This window comes from Panicum virgatum, chromosome 9N (assembly GCF_016808335.1).
Source record: "Panicum virgatum strain AP13 chromosome 9N, P.virgatum_v5, whole genome shotgun sequence".
NCBI classification, from domain to species: Eukaryota; Viridiplantae; Streptophyta; class Magnoliopsida; order Poales; family Poaceae; genus Panicum; species Panicum virgatum.
In genome coordinates, this window is record NC_053153.1 from 4668224 (window position 1) to 4691066 (window position 22843).

At 51.0% G+C, this 22843-nt stretch overlaps 2 protein-coding genes and 1 non-coding gene across 3 annotated transcripts; 2 read left to right on the top strand and 1 right to left on the bottom strand.

The window, feature by feature from the left end:
- The first annotated feature begins 745 nt into the window (after positions 1–745).
- TRNAG-GCC lies at positions 746–816 on the top strand. The gene has a single exon. It is a non-coding gene; the product is annotated as a tRNA-Gly (tRNA).
- Positions 817–4281: 3465 nt separating this feature from the next.
- On the top strand, positions 4282–6904 carry LOC120692378 (glucan endo-1,3-beta-glucosidase 8-like). Its single transcript, XM_039975645.1, has 2 exons — positions 4282–5399; positions 5495–6904. The coding sequence occupies exons 1-2, from the start codon at positions 5047–5049 to the stop codon at positions 6615–6617; spliced, it is 1476 nt and encodes a 491-aa protein (XP_039831579.1). The 5' UTR covers positions 4282–5046; the 3' UTR covers positions 6618–6904.
- Positions 6905–12080: 5176 nt separating this feature from the next.
- Positions 12081–12583, bottom strand: LOC120692379 (mavicyanin-like). Its single transcript, XM_039975646.1, has 2 exons — positions 12409–12583; positions 12081–12283 (listed from the first exon to the last, which is right to left on the bottom strand). The coding sequence occupies exons 1-2, from the start codon at positions 12581–12583 to the stop codon at positions 12081–12083; spliced, it is 378 nt and encodes a 125-aa protein (XP_039831580.1).
- Positions 12584–22843: the final 10260 nt, after the last annotated feature.

The window sequence follows — 22843 nt, forward strand, 5'->3', positions numbered from 1 at the left end:
AAGGGAGCCCATTTTTGCAAGGACTTGTTTTTTTTTTTTGAGATGCTCTTGATTTGTAATTTGCTTACCACAAACTTGGCTTCATGGCTAAAGGTTAATTTATTTCAGGTTACAAGAGCTTTTGTAAGTATTAGTAAAATAGTCAGTCTGTTGGACCTGGAACAAGCAGCGTTATTCAAGTTGGGGTTGGGGGTAGTCATTGGCAGTTAGCAAGCGTCTGTGCATAACAAGGACTTCGTCAAACAAAAGCACGCATGAACGATGTGGTAATTTTATGGTTCCACGTAGTAGTGGCTTGTTTAGGGGGTGTTTAGCTGGTGAAAAAAATTGGATTTGGGTACTGTAGCATATTTTATTGTTACTTGACAAATAATATCTAATTATAAATTAATTAACATCATTAGATTCATCTCGTGTGAATCAGTTAAACTGTGTAATTAGTTATTTTTTAACTACATTTAATGTTCCATGTATATGTTTGAAAACTTGAATTGACAGGTACTGTACAAACAAATTTGAGAACTAAAAGCCGCCTCTACTTTTGTGAGTGCATTAGTACTGAAACAACAGTCCCCATTTTTAGGCACTGAAGCATTCATGCCGTTGCCTTTAGCAAACTTAGCAGCAGCATTAAAGGCAGATCCAGGAAGATATGATCAGTTATCCTGACAGAAACAGTGGTAGGCGAAGCTGCCGCAGTGTTGTTCATGTCAAGTAAGAGTGAATGAACAGAGCGCTCATCAAAGCACCAGTGGTCTAGTGGTAGAATAGTACCCTGCCACGGTACAGACCCGGGTTCGATTCCCGGCTGGTGCAAGTATTTTTTAGCTTCGTGACTTTGTGAATAACTTTTCTTTTTTTACGTAATGCTGTATAACCACACCGCACAAACGAAGAGCTCCTGAGTCCTGATGGTTGATTTTCCCCTCTGACGTTTTATTTATACGTGACGTGATGCTGAAGCCACAATGCACAACGGCACAAGCTGAAAGCTCCAGCTCATGATAATTTCGAAATCATGATGGAGCTTTGCTTCTCTGTTTTTTAATAAAAAAGTTCCAATCACATGACAGGAGCATGGGACCAGGTGCACAAGGACAAGACTTTGCCGCTTCCATTCCTCTCTGAAAGACACGTAACGAAGCAACAAAAAGGAGGCGAGGAGCGTGGCCGCCGACCACAACAATCAATCTGAAAATGGCCGTGTTTGGCTAGGCCTTGTCGGTGTCCCGACCCAGGGTCCGGATCCCAACTAGTAAATACTGCGTGTTTTCTCGTCCCAGATGATGATGCAAGAGGCAACACAGTAACACACGGTTTATTCTGGTTCCGGCCGCGGAACCGTACGTCCAGCAAAGGGGTGTGCGAGGGCACTGTATTATCTTGCACCCGGAGTGCTTGTAGTAGGGGGTACAAGCAAGGCGAGAGAGGGAGAGAAGCTCCCAAGTCTCAGCTAGGAGTGGAGTCGGTTGAGATGGGTGCTCAGTAGTCCCTGAACGTCCTCTTGAAGAGAGAAACCAGAGAGACCAAGCAGACTAGAGTCCAGAGAGAGCTAAGAGGAGCCCGCCTCCTTCTTTTATAGTCACAAGGAGGGGCGGCGTACATGAGTGGGGCATGGAAGTCGCCGTCCTCCCCTGAATCGTGGGGTACAGTGGTCGGACACTGTAGGAAGTACACTGTGCGAAGGCGGCGTGCGTCGCTGTCGTCCCGGATTTCGTCCTTGGTACAGCGAAGATGACGCCGGTCGTCCAGTAGTGTCCCGGCGGTAGAAATGGCGCGGGACGGCCCCGGACCCCCTGGTCGGAGTGCGGTCGTGCGCACTAGAAGGTCCGGGGGACACGTGGAGGTCCGGGGCCCGTCCGTGTATGCTGAGCGCTCCGTTTGGGAGGACACGTTACGTTACCGGACCCCTTCCCCAGTGGGAGGTGAGTCCGGATGGTCGGTGTCGGCAGAACAGGAACGGGGGCCGTGCCGGGCCCGTCTTGTCTCGCGTTGCATGTCCCACAGTGCCGCTACAGCCTTCTGGATGGCGGAGCGGTGACCGAAGTCAGCGGATGGGACCCCGGTCACATCCACTGTGGCAGTGGTGGCCTGACGCCGCTTGTCCTTTGAGCCGTGGCAGAGTGGCTGGCTTTCAATGCCTTCGTACGGCGAGTGGTTGGGCGGCGGGGCCGTTTGTCCCTTGTGCTGAGAGACGGCGAGGCGGAGATGAGTCACCGCTCGAAGGTAGATCCGCTACCCTCGAGCGAGGCGGAGGTGCGTTGCGTGATCGAGGGTACCGAAGGGAGCCCTCGAGCGAGGCGGAAAATGAGTCACCCGCTCGAGGGTAGATCCGCTACCCTCGAGCGAGGCGGAGATTGTCCAGCGGGCCCGGGAGGGACCCTCGAGCGAGGCGGAGATCGTTCCGCGGGTTCGAGGGGGATGTGAATGGACCGCGTGCTAGGCTTCATTGAGTCCTTTCCTTCCTTCCAGATTGGAAGGAGGCCGTGGGACTAGTTGGCTTAACAGGTGTTTGTGTTTTTAAAAGCGGTCTTAGTACCCCGATTAGGGTGTCTCTAATTGTGATATCCGACAGGCCTGAAAAAGTTTTTATGAAAATTTTTCGGCCCTATGACCACTAATTAGAAATATTAAATGAAGTCTAATTATAAAACCACCTCCACAACTATGATACCGTAGCAGTACTGTAGCTAATGAGACATTTGACCGTACGATTAGAAGATGATTAGGCGCCGTTACTGTAGCAACACTGTAGCCAATCATGGTGAACTTGGCTCATTAGATTCGTCTCGAAAAGTTATATACATCCGTAAAAAAGTTTCACAAATAAACTTCATTTAATATATCATGCATGCATTCGTCTTTTTTTTTGAAAAAAAATTCATCGCGGCAACCAAACACAGCCAATGATCGTTTCCCGGAGAGACGCGTCATTTTTCGAACCCAAAAGCGCGTGATGATGAGTGGTTGATCACTTGAGCACTCGCATGACCCTGCCACCTGGTACTGATCCGCAACGCAGTGAAGTGCAAACCCATAATCATAATCCGCCACCCCCAACAACTCCACCGGAGCAACCGTCACAGGCCGCCTGATCACAAAAAAAAAACGTCACAGGCCGCCTGATCAAAAAAAAAACAAAAACGTCACAGGCCGCAGGCCGCAGCTACGACTACGAGCTCGACTAGAGGTAGCTTAGTAGCTAGATAGGCTACGCGCCGGGTGACCGGAAGGCGGAAGGCGCCACGCATCGACGGCGGCAACCCGGCGGTGCGCCAGATCGCTGGTGATTTGACCCTGTTTGGTTTCCTTATCAAAGCTATCCCACACGATACTCTAGAAAAAAATCTCACATACATGGAATACTAAATGAAATTTATTTGCAAAACTTTTTCACGGATGGGTGTAATTTTTCACGGCGAATCTAATGACAGTAATTAATCGATGATTGGCCATAGTGATGCTACAGTAACCATCCTCTAATCGCGCGGTCAAAGGTCTCATTACATTCGTCTCGCGAAATAGCGCAGAGTTGTGGAGTTAGTTTTATAAATTGTCTTTATTTAATATTCTTAATTATTGATCAAATTTTTTGAGGTACTTGTGCTACTTAACCAAACAGCGCCTTGGTTTGTCTGCGGCGTCTGCTCTCCTCCAGTGGGGGCATGACACGACGCGGCAGCGTGGAGGGCATGTGCGGCACGCATCCACCGGAGGCGGCGTGTCCGGCGGGCGATTTGAATCGGGGGTGGGCGTTTTGGTAATTGGGCTAATGCAACGGGCGAATCGCCCGGAGCCTGGACTGGACTGTGGACTGGGCTGGAAGGACGGTGGTGGAATCCGGCACATCACCGGCCGTTTGGGGCCTCGGGCTGTCCCATGATACGCCTGTCCCCTATTTTCTTCTCTCTCTGTTTTTTTTTTCAGTTCAATTCGTTTCTTGCTTGAAATTGAATCCGATTTGACGAATCACTAGGATTACATACAAAAGGTATTTAGAATGGATCTAAAAAAGGTTCAGAAACTTTTTAGCATCCACGCTACTTCCTTTTTTCCCCTATGCGATTTGCACGCTATCTTTTGCTCCGTACACCGGACAGCGTGTCTGTCCGGGAGGCCCGGCGCAGGCGGCAGGCACAGCAGCAGCGCAGGCGCCGCCCCGCCCCCCCACGTGGGCTCCACGAGTCAACCCGGGAACCGCGTGCCACGTCGTCCTCCTCCCCCGTCCCCCCGCGCCGAAACGCTCGCGCGCCGAGATGACCAAACCGCCCTCGCCTGTCGCCTTCGCCTCGCCGCCCACTACCACCACTCCCCCCACCTCCTCCGCCTCCTCTGCATCGCGATCCACCCGCCCGTCGCCGCTGGCGTCACGTCGCTCCACCGCGTCCCGGCGAGGAGGAGAGCTCCCTCCCACCGTCCCACGTCCCCCACCGCTCGGCGGTGGCGGACCCGGGATTCTGATCCCTGCTCTGGATCATCTGGGTCCCGTGTACTAGTAGTATCCTCCTCCTCTGCTGCCTCTGCTGTCCTCTCTCTCCCCCTCGATTCAAAAGTTCTCTTCGCTTTTCGGATCCGTCCCTTTCACGGTTCTCCTCATCCGCCGCGTCTTGATTGCGGTCGCCGTCCAACTCCCCGGCCCCATCTTCCTTATTTGGTCCGTGGGATTTTCCAGCACTCACTCGCATGTGAACATCTCTCTTCTTCCTTTCCCGTGTTTCCGTCACACGGATCGGGTGGGTGGAGGTCGGAGACCTCGAGCTGGAGGAAACCGTGTTTCGTGTCCTGCCTTGGCTCCTCCATCTCCGTTTCCTTGGAGCGGCGTCTCGCCGTCCTGTCTGTCTATACAAGCTCCCTTCCCGATCGATTCTCATCGATCTTGCATCTCTCTTCGCCGCAAATTTAAAGCTTTCTTTGTTTGGACTTGTGGAAGCAATAAATCTTGAAGCTTCCTTAGCCTGATTGCATTGGTCTCTCCTGCTCCAGTCGATTGGTTGCTGGGAGTTCAGAGCTGTTGAGATCTTCGCAGGCTCCGATCAGCGCGCCGGGATGGCGAATCTAGCCGCGGTGCGCCCGTGGCTCTGCTTGCTGGCGGCAATGGCGGCGGCGTCGTGGTCCGGCGTCGCGACGGTGGACGCGCTGGGGATGAACTGGGGCACGCAGGCGACGCACCCCCTGTCGCCCAAGGTCGTGGTGCAGATGCTCAAGGACAACGGCATCAAGAAGGTGAAGCTGTTCGACGCCGACCAGGGCACGCTCAGCGCGCTCGCCGGCAGCGGCATCGAGGTCATGGTCGCCATTCCCAATGTCCTGCTTGACAGGATCACCGACTACGACACCGCCAAGGAGTGGGTACGGCACAACGTCTCGCGCTACAACTTCGACGGCGGCGTCACCATCAAGTGAGCAACATCTTTTCTTTCTTCTGCTGCTCATCCATGGCGCCGCGGCGGCATGATGTGGGCTAAAGCTAGCTTCTTGCATTGCATCATTGCAGGTACGTGGCCGTGGGCAACGAGCCGTTCCTGGCGGCGTACAACGGCACGTTCGACAAGGTGACCTTCCCGGCGCTGCAGAACATCCAGAACGCGCTGGACGAGGCCGGGCTGGGCGACACCATCAAGGCCACCGTCCCTCTCAACGCCGACGTGTACATGTCCCCGGCGGACAACCCGGTGCCGTCGGCGGGGCGGTGGCGGCCCGACATCGCGGACCTGATGACGCAGATGGTGCAGTTCCTGAGCAACCACAGCGCGCCCTTCACCGTGAACATCTACCCGTTCATCAGCCTGTTCCTCAACGACAACTTCCCCGTGGACTTCGCCTTCTTCGACGGCGGCGCGACGCCCGTGGTGGACAACGGCGTGTCCTACACCAACGTGTTCGACGCCAACTTCGACACCCTGGTGGCGGCGCTCAAGGCGTCCGGGCACGGCGACATGCCCATCGTCGTCGGCGAGGTCGGCTGGCCCACCGACGGCGACAAGCACGCCACCAACGCGTACGCGCAGCGCTTCTACAGCGGCCTCCTCAAGCGGCTCGCCGCCAACACCGGCACCCCCGTCCGGCCCAACCAGTACATCGAGGTCTACCTCTTCGGCCTCCTCGACGAGGACGTCAAGAGCGTGGCGCCCGGCAACTTCGAGCGCCACTGGGGCGTCCTCCGGTACGACGGGCAGCCCAAATTCCCGATGGACCTGACGGGGCAGGGCCAGAACACGATGCTGGTGCCGGCGCGCGGCGTGGAGTACCTGTCCCGGACGTGGTGCGTCGTCAACACCGAGTCGCCCAACATGGACAAGCTCGCCGACAACATCAACTTCGCCTGCACCTTCGCCGACTGCACGGCGCTGGGCTACGGCTCGACGTGCGGCGGCATGGACAGCAACGGCAACGCGTCCTACGCCTTCAACGCCTTCTTCCAGATGAAGGACCAGGACGACCAGTCCTGCGACTTCCAGGGCCTCGCCAGGCCCACGCAGACGGACCCGTCCACGCCCGCCTGCAACTTCACCATACAGATCGCCACCACCTCGGCGGCGGGCCACCGGCGGCCGCGCCGCGTGGCCGCCGCCGCCGCCGTGCTGTTCTTGGCGCAGCTGATGATCCTGCTGCATTAGAGACTGTGTGTGCACTTAGTGCGTACTACTTAGATATGCAGGTTATTGTTCATCTTTGGTTGGTTTGGGGCATTTTTCGCAGGGCACTCTTGGAGATTATAGTTTGTTCGTTCGTCGGGGTTATTCTTGGTGAAATAATTGGTACTAGGAACTAGTAGAAAGTGTTGTGCTGGAGATATACATGTATACTTCAGGTTCGGGATATTATATACTGATGTGAGATGCTGGACTGTATTCATGCCATGTAAGCTTGTGCTAGTCAGCTAGTCGAACAACAGTGAGCTGAACCGCTGATGCAAATCAATGGAGCTAGACAGGTCAATGGAGCTGACGAGTGAACAGTTAGTTCCTTCAGTTTCGTCAGTGCGGCACCATGTGGTCGCATCATGGGCACATTTTAGGATGCAGGGTTGGAACTTGGAGATTGTTTGGCCTCTTGCACTATACTAGTGCCATCCACATGATTTGAATCGAAATCCGTGATGCGTAGTAGGAGATGCACTTGACATGGTCCCCAGATCCAGCATAACATGGACACATGGTGTCATGGTGATCCGCAACTTTTCCCTCGTCGAAAGTTGGATTGGAACTCGTTCCTTGGCTTCCATACGCAGGTGAAGTGACCAATAAACCAGCAGAAGCAGCTTTCCGGATCAGCCGTGCACGTGGAGACTCCAATTTTCTGCCGGTTTCGTTTCGATCTTTAATCAGTAACAGCTGAGCGAGCCCGAGTTTTCTCGATGGATCCACCTGACCTCCTCATACGCCAAGCTCTCTTTTTTGCACAAGGTCAAGTTGCAGAAGGTGTATGAGTTCATCTGAATCTCACGCAAGGCACACCAGAAAAATCGACAGGATAACCAAGTAGCCAGCCACTGCAGCCCGTCCCAGGCCAATGGGCCGGACCAGTGAGTGAATTTTGTTCGTCATTGCCCATGCCTGACAGCCTGAGACTCCTGAGTTGGTTTGGTTGGCGATTAGCCCAAGCAAAAAACTGAGCAGAACGATGAACAAAATTCAGATAGTCGCGGGCGCGCAGCTCGCAAGCAGGGCTGGAGAAGGAAGCGGCACCATCAGGGAACGGGAACGGGAACGAGCAAAGGGGCAAGCCCATGCGCCTTGCGGGCGCGCCCTGACCGACTCCGCTCCGGCGCCGCGCCGTGATCCGAGCACGGTGGGTGGTGCGACAAAATCGTAAGTTAAATGGTTTAATTAAGCATAATGACTATTATTTGAATTTATCAGACGCATTAACTTAATTGAGTATAACCCGACAGTCTGTTTCCAACCCACAGGCCGATCGAAACATCACCAGTAGTCTCGCTTAACGGTGAGTTCAGACGGTACCAGCATGATCCAACTTTACAACATAGATATCAACATAAATATTCACAAAACAGCTTCAATTTAGAATTTACATACAATAAAATAAATGACAGCAGTGGAAGAAAATATAAACTGAGAGAAGAAATTTGATTGAGAACCAATAAAACAAAACGACAACTACGAAAACGTGAGGACGTCACATCGAGCTCACCGATGTTAATCTTGGTTATCTCCCATGTCTGAAACAGCGTAAACAACAAATTCTGAGCAACTAATACTCAGCAAGACTTACCCGACTATGGGTATACATAGCCCATTATCTAGACATGCACGGCTTTCTGGCTAATGGTTTGTTTTGCATAAAGACATCTATAGGTGGATCTTTACTTTCAATATTTTAGCCGCATATTTTATATAGATAGACTATCAACTAATGTTGGCATATCTAAAACAATCATGGTGGAGAATTCAATATTAATTTAAAGTAGTATCCATCATGTATCACTAATATTCTAACTCATTTCTACGAGGCGATAAAGAGATCAAGGCCCTCATATCCGCGAGACACGACGAATCGATCCGATTTAATTTTGCAATGTGGACCTAACCAACACGGCACGCATAAGCCCCGTCGGACCACACGCACCAACCATTCCCCTCCCCGTCTCGAACTACAGGAACCAGCCCAACGACATATAGTCAGCCGAGCCCTACGAGAGACCGCCAAAAGTAAAACGTGCAACACATTTCTCCGTGGCCACTCGACTACCCTAGGAGTTGGGTGCGGGTTCCTGTACTTTCAATGCAAGGCAGTATTAGGCTTACCGGTTTCGACTACCTCCTACTCCCGGCATGTGGTTAGTACATTTCAATCCCCGATCAGCACTGCCGACAACGACCGGTCCTTAATCGACACAGACGGGGCTAAGACACCCAGAAATCATGTCCTGCTGCCATACCTATATATCACCATCATTCTCCGTCCAGTCTCAAGTTTCCATCATTTCCACATTTGTATTCCATATCTCAATTACTGAAGTATATATTGATAATTATACCTCTCGTGAGTAACCGGCAATTACTCGACTTCTATAAAATCCTATATCTCGCGAGTGACAAGAAATCACCCGACTTCTACCGAGACCTATTAAGCATGGCATCGCTATCGTCCTATACATACTAGTATAACTCAAGGGAACCTAAGGATCATACAACTAGGGTTCCAAATAATTCCTAAAACTTAATGCACACAAGTAATAAATAAATATATATATATAGTGAATCATAATTTAAAATAATAGGACATGCACCGGGGCTTGCTTCCGGGCTGCTGCTCTGCACTGGGGTGAACTGGGCCTTGGGCCGGGGCCTCACGCCTCTCCTCCTGCTGGCCTTGCTCTAGCGGCTACTGTGGCTCCGCAACTACCTCGTAGATAACCTCCTCCGCTGCGGCTGCTATACGTATGCATATGATATGAGAAATGCATGCATGAATCTAACTCTCTATTTCTGCATATAACAAGCTATAAAGGCCTTTATTTACTATAAAAAATTGTATAGAAGAATTTGTTAAACCATATCATCCATGGCTCTATCCTATATAGCATAAAAATACGAAGTTAACAAAACTGATTTTGCATTTCCCCCATTTTTCTACAATTTTCTACGTATTTTATAAGCACTGAAGGTCTATACTGATAGGATGATCCGACCCAACGCCGGATGATCCGACTACCACCAGAAAGGTTTGACTTTGGATTGACGTTAAGTCCCCATGGTCGGATGATCCGGCCAAACCGTATTTTTTGCCACTGGAAGGTGACGGATGATCTGACCCTAGGGCGGATGATCCGGACCTGAGTATTTCTGGAGTGAGTTTCGTGCACAAAAAGAGGGTTGGGTCGGATTCGGATGATCCGGTACTAGGCCGGATAATCCGAACCTGGGGGGGTGGGGGGCGGCGCGCGCGCGGCGTGTAACGACGTCCCGTGGCGGGACGGATGGAAAGGGAGGGAAAAAGGGACCGGGGAAGATAAGAGGGCCACGGGAGAGCTTACCGTGGGCGCGAATCGGGCGGGGGAGGGCCGGAAGGGGAGGCACGCCGTTGGGGGCGGAGCTCTGGGCGGGCAACAATGGCTGCCGAGGTGGAGGAGCCGATTCCCGTCGGTGGAAGCTCGAGTGAGGCTCAGGAAGGTGGGGTGGTGGTGCGGGGCGAGGTTGGGGAGGTGCTCGTGAAAGGAATCGGCGAACGGCGGCTGGGGATTGCCGGAATCGACGACAACAGCGGCTCCGCTCGAGCTAGGGCACGAGCAGGAGGAAAAAGAAGAAGAAGAAAAAGAGGAACACAGTGCCGGGAGGATAAGGGCGCCGAGGGATTAGGTGAAATAGGACACGTCCGGATCATCTGGTTCTCACTCGGAAGATTCGGCCCAGTTAAACACTGGGGTGTGACACGTGGAACGAGACGTGGGCGGCGGCGGGCACAGGGAACTTGTGAGGCATGCGCGGCCACCGGATGCTTGTTTAGGAAAGTGGCCTAAACTCAAAGCCATTTGGGCATGGTGTTGGACTCATCCTCCCCTAGTCCCGTTTTTTTTTGTCGAGTTGTTGTTTTCGTTCGGAGTGGTAGGCGTCCAACTCTGTGTTGGGGGTGTATCAAATGGTCGCTGATTGACACAAAGATATGCTGGAAGCGAAGAAGCCATCATCAGGAAGATATGCTTTTGTATTATTTTGGACTTTTGGCATGCTTTAGCACTGAATCCTTGATGAAATTCTGATGAACTCTTGTGCACATGAGCTCTGGATTCCTGCCTCTGCAGCTCTGTATCTGCCTGTGCTTTCTGGTACCGCGAAAGGAAGGGTACTCTGAAGATGTAACTGAAACCAGGATTAGAATCTGATTCAAATATAAGTATTACTATGTATATAATAATTAATAATATAAGTATTACTATGTCTGGACCTCAGAAGTAACATTGGAACTACTTAATTTACTTCAGTCAGAAACAAAAAGCATTGCTGTCGCTGCCACTTGCCAATGGCATTTCAAATTGTCCCCATATATGCTGAAGGTTACACTGCCACACTAACTTGTCTCATGACCAAGAAATTTAGGCAGTGTAAACATCGTAGTAAATGTGCATCAAACTCAAAAACACCTGACCACCGGCTGTGAGACAAATTTGTGCATCAAAGGACATAGACACTTAAAGGAAAACATTGAATTTCGTCCTTGGAGATGTTCATGTACACACGCCGACATGGTTGGGTTCGATGTATTTCTCAAGTTCAATTTCCTTGAACTCGTCGTAAGCCAACTGATCTGTTGAGCCGGACGGCGGCGGCGTACTGTGATGACAGGCGGGAGCTACTTAATTGGAAATCGGGAGCTCGTCGGGCGGCAGGGCGGCGGCAGAGCCGGCAAGAGCGGCACTGCGGCAGGATGACGGGAGCTAGCACTGAAATAAAAAATATAGTGCGCGCATACACGCGGGAGTTCGCCGGAGGGCAGCGGCGGCGACGAGGCCGGCGAAGCGGCGCGGCGGGACAACGAGCGGGCGTCTAAGCGGTCGGCCCATTCAGCGTCCCGATGGCCGTGGGTCTCCCACGCTTAATCTCATCGGCCATCGGTTTAGGATTAAACGGCTCACAGGTACCTGGGGTGGACGGTAAATGAAACACCGTCCACCCCCGGTTGCGGCGAGGAGAGGCCAGCGCGGCAGCGCCGGCCGCCGGTGAGCTGCAAGGCGGCAAGGGAAGCCATGGAGAGGTTCGGAGGGCCTCCCCACCCCTACTTGCAATAATGGCGCCATCGACAGACACCTCCCAGGTCGGAAGCAGCGCCGTCGCAGTAGACGGTAGGCCAGGCCGGCGCGGCGCGGACCGTCGGCCGGGCCGGCGTTGCCATTGCTTCTGCCAGTCGAACAAGTACGAAATGAAATCACTCTTTTTATTTGTAGTTTTATTAATACTAAAACTTGTGCGAAATCTTCAAGCTTCCAGTTGTGTGCGTACGCTTATCAGCAATTCAGCATACGATGAATTGATGGTGCCCTCTGACTCACGGCACAGGGTGGGCGATCGATCGACTCAAGAGCAAACAAGCTGCGGGTTCGACGTGACCACGGGCCACGGCTAGACGACGTCGACGGCGAGCTTCATCCCCGCGTCGCAGTGGCCCCCGACGCCGCAGATGAAGAACCACCGGCCGGCCCGACGCAGCGCCACGCGGTCGTCCCCGGAGGCCCGCGTCGGCGCGTTGCTCGGCACGGCGCACGACGCGTAGCTCTGCGCGTCCACCACCACCACGTTGTGGTACGCCTCCGAGTACAGGAACTCTGCGCAGCCAGTCGGCGGTTAGCTAGCTATATATAGGCTATAGCCCATCAACAACATTCGACAGGCGCCCGCGAACACACGCAGGCAACGTACACCATGCCGCGCCGTGCGGCCAGTCACGGACCGAGCGTGTCGCCGACTTTGAACTTCTTGCCGGCGGCCCAGGCGTCGTAGTCCACCCCGATTTCCCAGCCGGAGTCGTCGCCGACCCTGTACGACGCCGCCGCGGACGCCGTCGCCGGCAGAAGAGCGGTCAGGGCCACGGCGGTGATGATGAGCAGTGTGGCGAGCGAGGCCATTGCGTAGAGCAACGGGTGCCGAGCGTGCACTGCAGGTCTCTGGCTGTGATGGCCGGGGTACGCCGGACGCTGCAGGCTGGGGCTATATATATGGTACTGCTACCTAGTGGGTATCAGATCAGAGCTTATACAGCTGAGAGCTGATGTATATGTACACGTCAGCAATCCCGGAACCGTGGAAGACGAACGGTGGTTGGACGCCTGTGCCTGTGAGCTTGCAACTTTGGTACGACCACCGGTTGCGTTGGCTGCGTGGGGAGAAGCGGTGTAACCGATGGAGGGCGAGCGATGGCACCGGGCCTGCAGGGCCTGGATTGATTCATCGCCAGGTTACCGCTGGTTCCTTTGACGAACTCCAAGGTTTTTTTTTTTTGGTCTTGCACTAGTGGTTGACCGGTTCAAGAGTAAGGGACCCTCACGGCATGGTAACACGAAGTGAGCACCGTGCTGCAAGCCTGCAAGGCAAGGCGAGGCACGTCCTACTCGTAACAGCACTGGTCTGATCGCGTCTCACCATCAGATCAGGAGAGCGCGGCGCTGCTGATTGTCGTGCTCGTGCGCGTGGCGGCGCTGGGCTACCAGGAAGGGAAGGCCCAACTGCATATGAGCCCGCCACTTCGTCGTGGAAGCCTGTTCTATATTGGGCCTAAGTGGCATGATTCGCTCACGGCGACTACGCAGGGCCGGGCCTGTGAAAGACGCCGGACAGGAATGCCGAGGCCTGTTCTATATTGGGCCTAAGCGGCATGATACGCTCACGGCGACTGCGCGGGCCGGGCCTGTGAAAGATGCCGGACAGGAATGCCGGCGGCGAGGTTCTCCTACTGCGATGTGGCCTGCCGGCGTGCGCGAGATACGGCTTTTCTGTTTCTCCGGAGGCCGCGAGGAAGACCTTAGCCAGTACGCGCTCTATGAGAATCCAATAGAGGCCCCCTTGAAAGCGCCGCCGCATACGCAGAGTCCTCGGCGCCTAGGGCCTCCTGGGCGACTCGAGGTTTTGGTTTGGCGACTAGGGTTTCGTCCACGTTTCGTTCCTCTTCTCTTCCATTGTGTTTTCCTGATCGGATTTCTCTTGGGAATCTGATCATCGAGTCCACGTCCTAATCCACGTCTGTGTCCAAGTCAAATCTCCTTCGGAGCCCTAGCCCAAACCTGCTAACCACCCTAGTCGCCGCCGGGTTTTCCTCTGGAGTTCTTGTCGATGGAAGTCTGTGCTAGGAGATGGAGGTAGTGGAGGGGATGATGGAGCGTATGAGGCTCTCAGCAGCGGAACGGAAGGGGATCAGAGTGGAGGCAAGTGCTGCCGACAAGATTAGGGTAACCGATCCACAAGCCATCGGCAAGGTGTTTGCGGAGAAGCCGGTGAGTGCTGATGCATTGGCTCAAACCCTAGGGAGGATCTGGTGCCCCCTTAAAGAGTCATCTACAGGGATCTTGGTGAGAATCATTTCTTGTTCACTTTCCTGCAACCATCTGGCAAGAGAAGGGCTCTTGACGAGGGACTGAAAGTGATCGGGTGCTCTAGCCTAAGAGGGGGAGGGGGTGAATTAGGCACTAATAAAAATTTAGACTTATGACTCCAACTAGTTTGCACAAAACTTAAACTAAAACATACTATCTAGATGTGCATCTAGGTAGTTCTAGTGTGAAACCCCTATCCCAAAAGAGTTTAGCAACCTATAGCCTTTCTTATCAAGAAACTATTCTATGAAAGTAAATGCACACAAATTACTAGTATGAAATGCGGAAGCTTAATGAGCGGGATATGAGATAGCAAACTCTTGACGCGGGTGTTTATTCCGTGGTTCGGTTAGCCACAAAGGCACACCTACATCCACGTTGTTGTAGCACTCACTAAGAGTATTGCTACTCGGCCACCAAGTCTCTTCCGTGAACACAATCACGGTCACTTTGGCCCCGGGTTCCACTAAGGAGCTTCTCCACAAAGGATGGGGGTCTCCACATCCCCCGCACAAAGTGTCATCGCCGCTCCACACCAAGTCGGAGGGTCGATGACGTTGTTGGCGAGCTTCACGCTCCAAGGTGCCGGCGCACCAAGCTCTTATTTTGGTTCGCTAATGAACCACAGCACAAAGGCTCGAAGCTTTGCAATCTCACTCACTAAGAGCTAATCCTTTACACAACACTCTCAAAGTGTGCTAAGGGCTAAAGATATGAACACTAAGCTCTTGGATGGCTTGGAGTGGTTCTTGAGTGTGTATGTGACTTCCTTGGACTCCAGCAAACTTCAAATGGCCGGGGGATGCCATATATATAGGACACAAAGTCTTGTAGCCGTTGCTCCAACGGTCAGCAGAAATCTGCCTATCACCGGATGAACCGATGCCTCTGCCTGGGGTAGCGTCGGTTCATCTGGTCACTCTCAGACCCGAAGTAGCCGTTGAACTCCTGACAGCTGACACAGTGATCACCGGTTGAACCGATGCTTGCCCGTCGGTTAAACCGATCACTCACAGCATTCAACTGACCTTCTCTTCTGCTGACGTTATGGCTAGGCAGAAAACCCGATACCCGATACCCGAACCCGAACCCGAAAAACCCGAGCCCGAACCCGAAAAGTCCGAACCCGAAAAACCCGAACCCTAATCCAGGTTCCAACCCACGGTACCCGAAATTAATACGGGTAGTTCGGGTATTGGGCCACGGTACCCAAAATACCCGAATAACCCGAAATTCAACCCAGCCCAAGTAATTTGAGTCAGCCCAGCCCACCATCCACGAAGCCTGTTTAGCCCACCAAGCGACCAAGCCTGTTTAACGCATCCATCCCATCCCACCACTGCCCCGAGCCCCCGACCCCGAGACCCCCGACCCCGACTCCCAACTCCCAACCCTAGCCGCCCGCCGCCCCCAGCCGGCCAGCCCCCCCACGCAGCGGCGCAGCGCAGCCGGCCAGCCGCGCGGCGCAGGAACCAGGAAGCCCCCAGCCCGCCAGCGCTGCCTCGCCCCGCGCTACCAGCCCCGGCCGCACGCCCGCACCCCCCACGCAGCGCAGCCGCGCAGGACCTTCGAGAGGCAGCGGCGCGGCGCATCTCGTCTCGACCAGACCGCCACCGGCCACCGTGACACAGCCCTCCAGTAGTGCGAGACCATGAGTGTGTGTCTGCGACAGGCCGACGGCGTCCTCGAGCTGCAGCCGAGCACCTCATCTTCTCCGTCGGCGGTCGCCACATCGGCAATCGACATCCAGTGCCCGGCGGCGCTGCAATCACGGGTGAGGGGCTTCTTTGGCCGGGAAGACAAGTAAAGAACGGCAGCACAGACGGAGGAATCTTGCAACGTATGTCCAAGAACTCAGCTTCTCATTCCTCTTCTATTTGTTCATGTTAGTACAGATCTAGTATGGTCTATTTGATCTAGTAGTACATATCTTAAGGATAGGTATGGTTAGATGGATAGGTGTACAATTTTCAGTCACGACTTTTGAACTGCAGTGTCTTGATGAACTCACTGAAATTAGTGCTCTTTGTCTTTCAGATGCCTGAAACTGAAGGTAACATTGAGATTGAGACACAATCAATGAACACCGAGACTCTGCATGACAATTCAATTGTGCCAATGGAGATTCAAGATTCACAACCATCAGAGTTGAATGGACAAGCTGCTAATCAGGAGGTTATTGATCTAGAGAATGACACAGGGAAAGAGAAGGAAAGGAAGCAAATGGCACCAAGGTCAAATGTTTGGAATCATTTCAACAATATCAAGGATGACAAGGGTTTTCTCAAGTCTGCACAATGCAAATATTGCTCTCGCCCAATGAAGGCTGAATCAAAGGGACACAGTACATCTTCGTTGTCTCGACACTTGCAAAGTTGCCCAAGAAATCCTAACAAGTTCGAGAATGACCGAAAACAAGGCACATTGCAAGGGGAAGGTGTTACCACATGGAGGTTCGATCAAGATGCACTTAGAGCGGCTTTTGCTGAGATGGTTGTAGAAGATGAGCAGCCTTTTTCTATGGGTGAGAGGTCAGGCTTTAGGAAATTTATGAGCAAAGCCTGCCCACGTTTCCAATTACCATCTAGAAGAACCTGCACTAGAGATACTGTACGTGTTTACTTTCAAGAAAGAGCCAAGCTGAAGAAATTTTTTAAAGATTCTTGTCAGCAAATTTGCTTAACAACGGATGGTTGGACTTCTCAGCAGCAAGATAGCTATATGACTGTCACTGCAAGCTTTATTGATGATAATTGGCAGCTGCATAAGAAAGTGATCAGTTTTTTCAAGGTAAAAGGACATAAGGGAGAGGATATTGGGAAAAACTTGCTTAGATGCTTGACTGAATGGGGTTTGGACAAAGTAATGACTGTCACTGTTGATAATGCTAGTGCTAATGACAATGGTGTGGCTGTATTGAGGAGACAGCTGCAGGGAACCAACATAGCTGGTGGCAAGTATTTGCACATGAGGTGTGCTGCACACATCATTAACCTCATTGTGCAAGATGGATTGAAAGAAGTTGACCTCTCTGTGAAGCGTGTCAGGGCTGCTATTAGATGGGTTAAGAATGGGACTTCAAGATTGGTAAAGTTTAAGGAAATTGCTGAGGAAGAGAAGGTGGAGAGCAAGGCATTTCTCAAGCTTGATGTCCCAACTAGATGGAACTACACATACCTTATGCTGAAATCTACAGTTGCTTATGAGAAGGTGTTTACAAGGCTTGCTGAAGATGACTACACTTATGATATTGACCTATCTGAAGAGAGAGAAGGCCCTGGTCACCCTGATGAAACTGACTAGGATAGGGCCAAGAAAATGGCAGACTTTCTAGAGCATTTTCATGATCTTACTGTCCGTGTCTCCTCGAGTCTCCATGTCACCTCTAATACATTCTTTCAAGAAATTGGGGAAGTGCATTTGCTGATTCAATCTTGGATGAATAGTACAAATGATATGCAAGTATCAATGGGCAAGAGAATGAAAGATAAATTTGACAAGTATTGGGGAGTTTGGCACACCAACAAAGAGCAGGAGCAAGAGACTGAGAGTGAGAGGGATAGTGAGAGGAGGGGTAGGGGGAAGGGAAAAGCAAAGGAGAAGGAAAATGAGAACATTAATTTACTGATTTTTATTGCTGCAGTTCTTGATCCAAGATACAAGTTGTCTTTGTACACCAAATTGACTGTTGAAGAAATATTTGGTGAGGAAAGAGGACAGCTAGTTTGGGCAGCTATTAAATCTTGTCTCCGTGAGCTGTTTGATGAATATAGGCAAATTCATGCTCCAAGTGAAGTACAAACTGAAGTAAATGATCCCAATCAATCAAGTGGAACTAGACAAGGCATGCTTGCTGAAAAAATTGCAAAAAGGATGAGGATGGAAAGTGGTTCTAGCAACACAACCAAGTCAGAACTTGACAAGTATCTTAGTGAAGATACAGAGGATAGGAATAAGAAGATTGACATCCTTGTTTGGTGGAAAGACAACGCACCTAGGCTTCCAGTTTTAGCACACTTGGCTTGTGATGTGCTTGCTATACCTGTCTCCACAGTAGCATCAGAGTCCGCTTTCAGCACAAGTGGACGTATTTTAGATGATTTCCGTACTTCTCTTACTCCATTCATGGTAGAGGCTCTAGTTTGTGCACAGGATTGGCTTAGGAGAGCAACTCCTATTGACATCAAAGAGAATATGGAGGAATTAGAAATGATGGAAAAAGGTATAAAATTTTTCTTAACTCCTTTATGCATTTGTTGCATCATTGTAAAATTTTACTCATTGCTTCGATTCCTGTCATTGTAGAGTTAATAGAAGAATTTGGTAACCATAAAGCCCAGAATATTGGCAAAGGAAAACGGAAAGAAAAAGAGGCTTCCACTGCGAAAACACAAGCACAAGCAACACCAACAGGAAGCAACTCCAAGTCGATCTCCAAACCTGTGTCATCTACATCTAAAAAAGGTAATGTTCTAATGGTTTTTACTGTTTTTCAGTCTCTGTTATGTTAATGAAAATCCCTGTCTTATTGCTTTGCATTTAGGGTGGGTGGTGCTGGTGCAGTAGTGCTGCTGGTCTGCTGGACAGATGGAGTGCTGGCCTGCTGGGTGGTTTGGACTTTGGAAGTGAATTTGTCTTAGTCATTTGTGTTTTCATCTATGATTTGATTTGTGTGCTTCAAAACTATGTTTATCAATTGTGATATGTGAAGTGTGAACTGTCACGGTTTGGACGTGTGAAGTGTTAGTTAATTTCGTTTGAACTGTCAGTTTGGACGTGTGAACTGGATGTATGGTTGGGTGTGTTTGATTTGATTTTATACTGCATATGTGGAGTTCCAGAATTTCGGGTAATTCGGGTAAAACCCGAACCCGAACCTTCGGGTTCTTCTTTTTTCCAACTGATTTCGGGTATCATTTTTGGAAACCCGAAATTCCTAAAACCCGAACTACCCGACCCGAAAATTTCGGGTAACCCGAATGCCCAGCCATAGCTGACATCATTACACCGGTGCTTTGCTCCGATGCCTCACCGGTTCAACCGGTGCTGAAGACTTGGCTCCTGCGCGCTTGACATCGTCTCTGGAACATGGTACGTTGAATGCACCGATGCCTATCTTGAAGCCGTCGGTTCAACCGGTGCTTCACTTGATCTTCACATGATCTCCAGAGGCGCACAGACTTGTGCCAATAGCCAGGCCGTCGGTTCAACCGACAACCATCGGATGCACTGATGCCTATGCATCGGTTCTTCCGGTGCTACTGATTTCAGTAGAACTCGTTCAATTATGCGTTTCTTTGAGTTCTTTCTTCGTGTTTTGCTTTGTATGGCCTTTTTACTTCATCCCTGGGATCTAGAAATGTTCACTTAATAATACCATTAGTCCCATTGATTGCGTTGTTAATCGATCACCAAAATTACTCGAAATGGCTTAAATGGTGCCATGTTCGTTTCAGGGACCCTGGATGTTTGGGAAGGATCTGGTCGTGATGTTGGAACCCGATGAAACAAAAACCATAGAGGAGATGGAGTTCAATTTCATACCGATCTGGGTTCGTGTGTTCAAAGTTCCTTTTGGGATGATGAAAAGGGCCACTGGGGAGGCGATTGGGGAGGAGGTGGGATCTTTCATCGAGATGGATGTTGATGAGGATGATACAGCTGTTGGGCGCTACCTTCGCATCAAGGTTCGTCTTGACATCAGGAAACCGCTAATGAGGGGAGTGACGGTGCTGGTGGGGGCATAGGAGGAAAAGAAGGCTTGGTGTCCTTTGGAATATGAGTTCCTTCCTGATTTTTGCTACACGTGTGGCATAATTGGCCACACCGACAGAGTGTGTGACACTCAACTTCCTAAGGGGGAGTTGCAGCAGTACAGCAAGAAAATTCGCTGCGTGCCGGATAGGAGAAGAGGCGACGAGGGAAGGGGAGATCACTTTGGAGGGAGCAAATCTTTTCTCAGTGGAAGTCGGGTGGAGGAGGAAGCCGGGGTAGCTATGGTGGCTTTGGAAACAGGAGTGGCTCGGGAAGTGGTGGTAGCGACACACCATCGTGGAGGAAGGATGGGGGTTGAAAGGGGAAGAGTCTTGGTTCAGGAAAAGGAGGGGGAGAGGAGGACGAGGTTACAAGCCCGCTGAAACAAAAGCAACAACAGCTGTTGGGTGATGGGCAAGCCAAGAAGTCCCTTACCCTGGAGCTCGATAGGGCAACTACTGGTCTTACGGAGAGGGACGAGACGCCGGTGACTAAGCCAATTGGAGGTGATAAGGTTGAGGTGGGGGAGAAGGAGGAGACTAGGGCGGGAAACAGTGCCATGCAGGCCATGAACGTGGACGACTTCCATGTGGAAAATGGAGATGATGGGAAGGAGGATGTGGAAAAGAAAAAGGAGAAGAATGGGCGGGGCGGAAAGTATAAGAAGATGCAGCGAACTAATGCCACACCAACAGGGACAGGATCCACTGTCTTGGTGAGGAAGACGGCGGCAGATGAGGGTCCTAGCGAGGAGATGGAGGTGGAAGGAAAGAAGCAAAGGGTTGTTGCACAAAATTCAGGAGCGGGGCTGTCGGAACAGCCCTGCAAGGATCAGTGAAGGTCATAGCGTGGAACTGCCGGGGTTTGGGGAATGGCCCGGCAGTTCGTGGCCTTCTGAATCTTCAGAAGGATGAGGACCCCGACGTGTTGTTCTTGTCCGAAACAAAAATGGACAGGAGCAAAATTGAAATTTTTCGGTGGAAGCTTGGTATGACGAACATGATTGTCAAGCCATGCTAAGGTTTGAGTGGCGGACTGGCGGTTTTCTGGAAGAAGGACATCATTTTGCACCTGAGAACGATGTCCCGGTATTTCATCGATGCAGATGTGGTGGAGAAAGATGGTTTCAGTTGGCGGTTCACGGGGATCTGTGGTGAGCCCCAGTCGGATCAGAAGGAAAAGACATGGAGAGCTCTGAGAACTTTGAACGCTCATGGCAGGAAGCCGTGGTTGTGCGTGGGTGATTTTAATGAAGTTCTTTTGAGTAGCGAGAAGGAGGGAGGCCAACCAAAATCACAAGTTTGTCTGGACAGGTTTAGGGAGGCGTTGGAGGAGTGCGACTTGACAGACTTGGGTTTCTCAGGCGATCCGTTCACGTGGAGGAATAATAGTCACACATCTGAAAATTATATTCGAGAGAGACTGGACAGGGCGGTGGCAAACTTGGAGTGGAGAACCAGGTTTCCTACTGCCCGAGTGGTAAATGGAAATCACTATCACTCGGATCATAGACCGGTGATCGTCCATCTGAAGGAGGAGGTTAGGTGTACGTATAGAGGTGGGGGGAGCCCGTTCAGATTTGAGGCGGGCTGGGTACAGGAGGAGCAGTGTGGAGTGATAGTGGAGAATGCGTGGAAGCTAATAACGGAAGCTCGAGGTGGGAAAGTAGTAGATGCGGTGAAGGGAGTTGCAGTGGAGCTGTGGGACTGGAGTAAAAATATTTTGGGCGATCTGGAGAAAAGAATAAAACATGTAAAGAAGGAGTTGGAAAAATGCAGGAGGGGGGAGCTTAGTGCTCAACATGTTGCTCGGGAACAACTTTTGAAGTATAAGTTGGAAAAGTTGGAAGACCAAATGGAGTTATACTGGAAACAAAGAGCCAAAGTGCATTGGTTGGAGAAAGGAGATAGAAACACTTATTTCTTCCACCGATATGCGTCGGAGAGGAGAAGGAGGAGCAGGATCTCTAGACTTGTGAGGGAGGATGGGGAGGTGGTGATGGAGGCGGGGGACATACATGATTTAATCACTAACTATTACAAAAGTTTGTTTCAATCTAATGCAGGAACAAATTATGGTGAGATCACACAGCAGGTCCCACGTCGTGTGACACAATTGATGAATCATGATCTACTGAAGCCGTTTGAGGATGAGGAGATTAAACAAGCTTTGCAGAGCATCGGCGACTTGAAAGCCCCTGGAAGTGATGGTATGCCGTCACTTTTTTATAAGAGATACTGGGATGTGGTTGGGGAGGATGTGCTGAAGGAGGTTAAAGGCTTTCTGAATGGGGAGATATGCCTGCAGGCTGGAATGAAACTGTGGTGGTTCTAATCCCAAAAGTTCAGAATCCAGAAAGGCTGAATGATCTACGTCCAATCAGCTTATGTAATGTGGTGTACAAAATTGCCTCGAAGGTACTCGCTAATCGACTAAACATGTCTTGCCTGATATCATATCCCTAAACCAAAGTGCTTTCATACCGGGGCGGTTGATTACCGACAATGTGTTGTTAGCTTATGAGTTCACACATTATATGCAGAATAAAAGATCTGGTAGGGAGGGGTACACAGCTCTAAAACTTGACATGAGTAAAGCATATGACAGAGTAGAATGGGGCTTCTTGGAAGCAATGATGGAAAGAATGGGTTTTGCACAGAGGTGGATCCAGATTATCATGAAGTGTATCACCACAGTACACTACAGAATAAAGATTAATGGTGAGTTATCGGAGGAAATTATCCCACAAAGGGGGTTGCGGCAGGGGGACCCTTTATCGCCATATTTGTTTCTCCTATGTGCTGAAGGCTTTTCATCTCTGCTGCATGCAGCGGAGGAGAGAGGAGATCTAGCTGGGGTGAGGGTCTGTCCAAATGCACCGAGCATTAACCATTTATTGTTTGCTGATGATTCATTGTTACTCTTAAAAGTTGATGAAATGAGTGCAAGTCATCTTCAAAATATTCTATCTTTGTACGAGGTTTGCTCGGGGCAGATTATAAATAAGGAGAAATCCTCCATAATGTTCAGCAGAAATACAAGGGA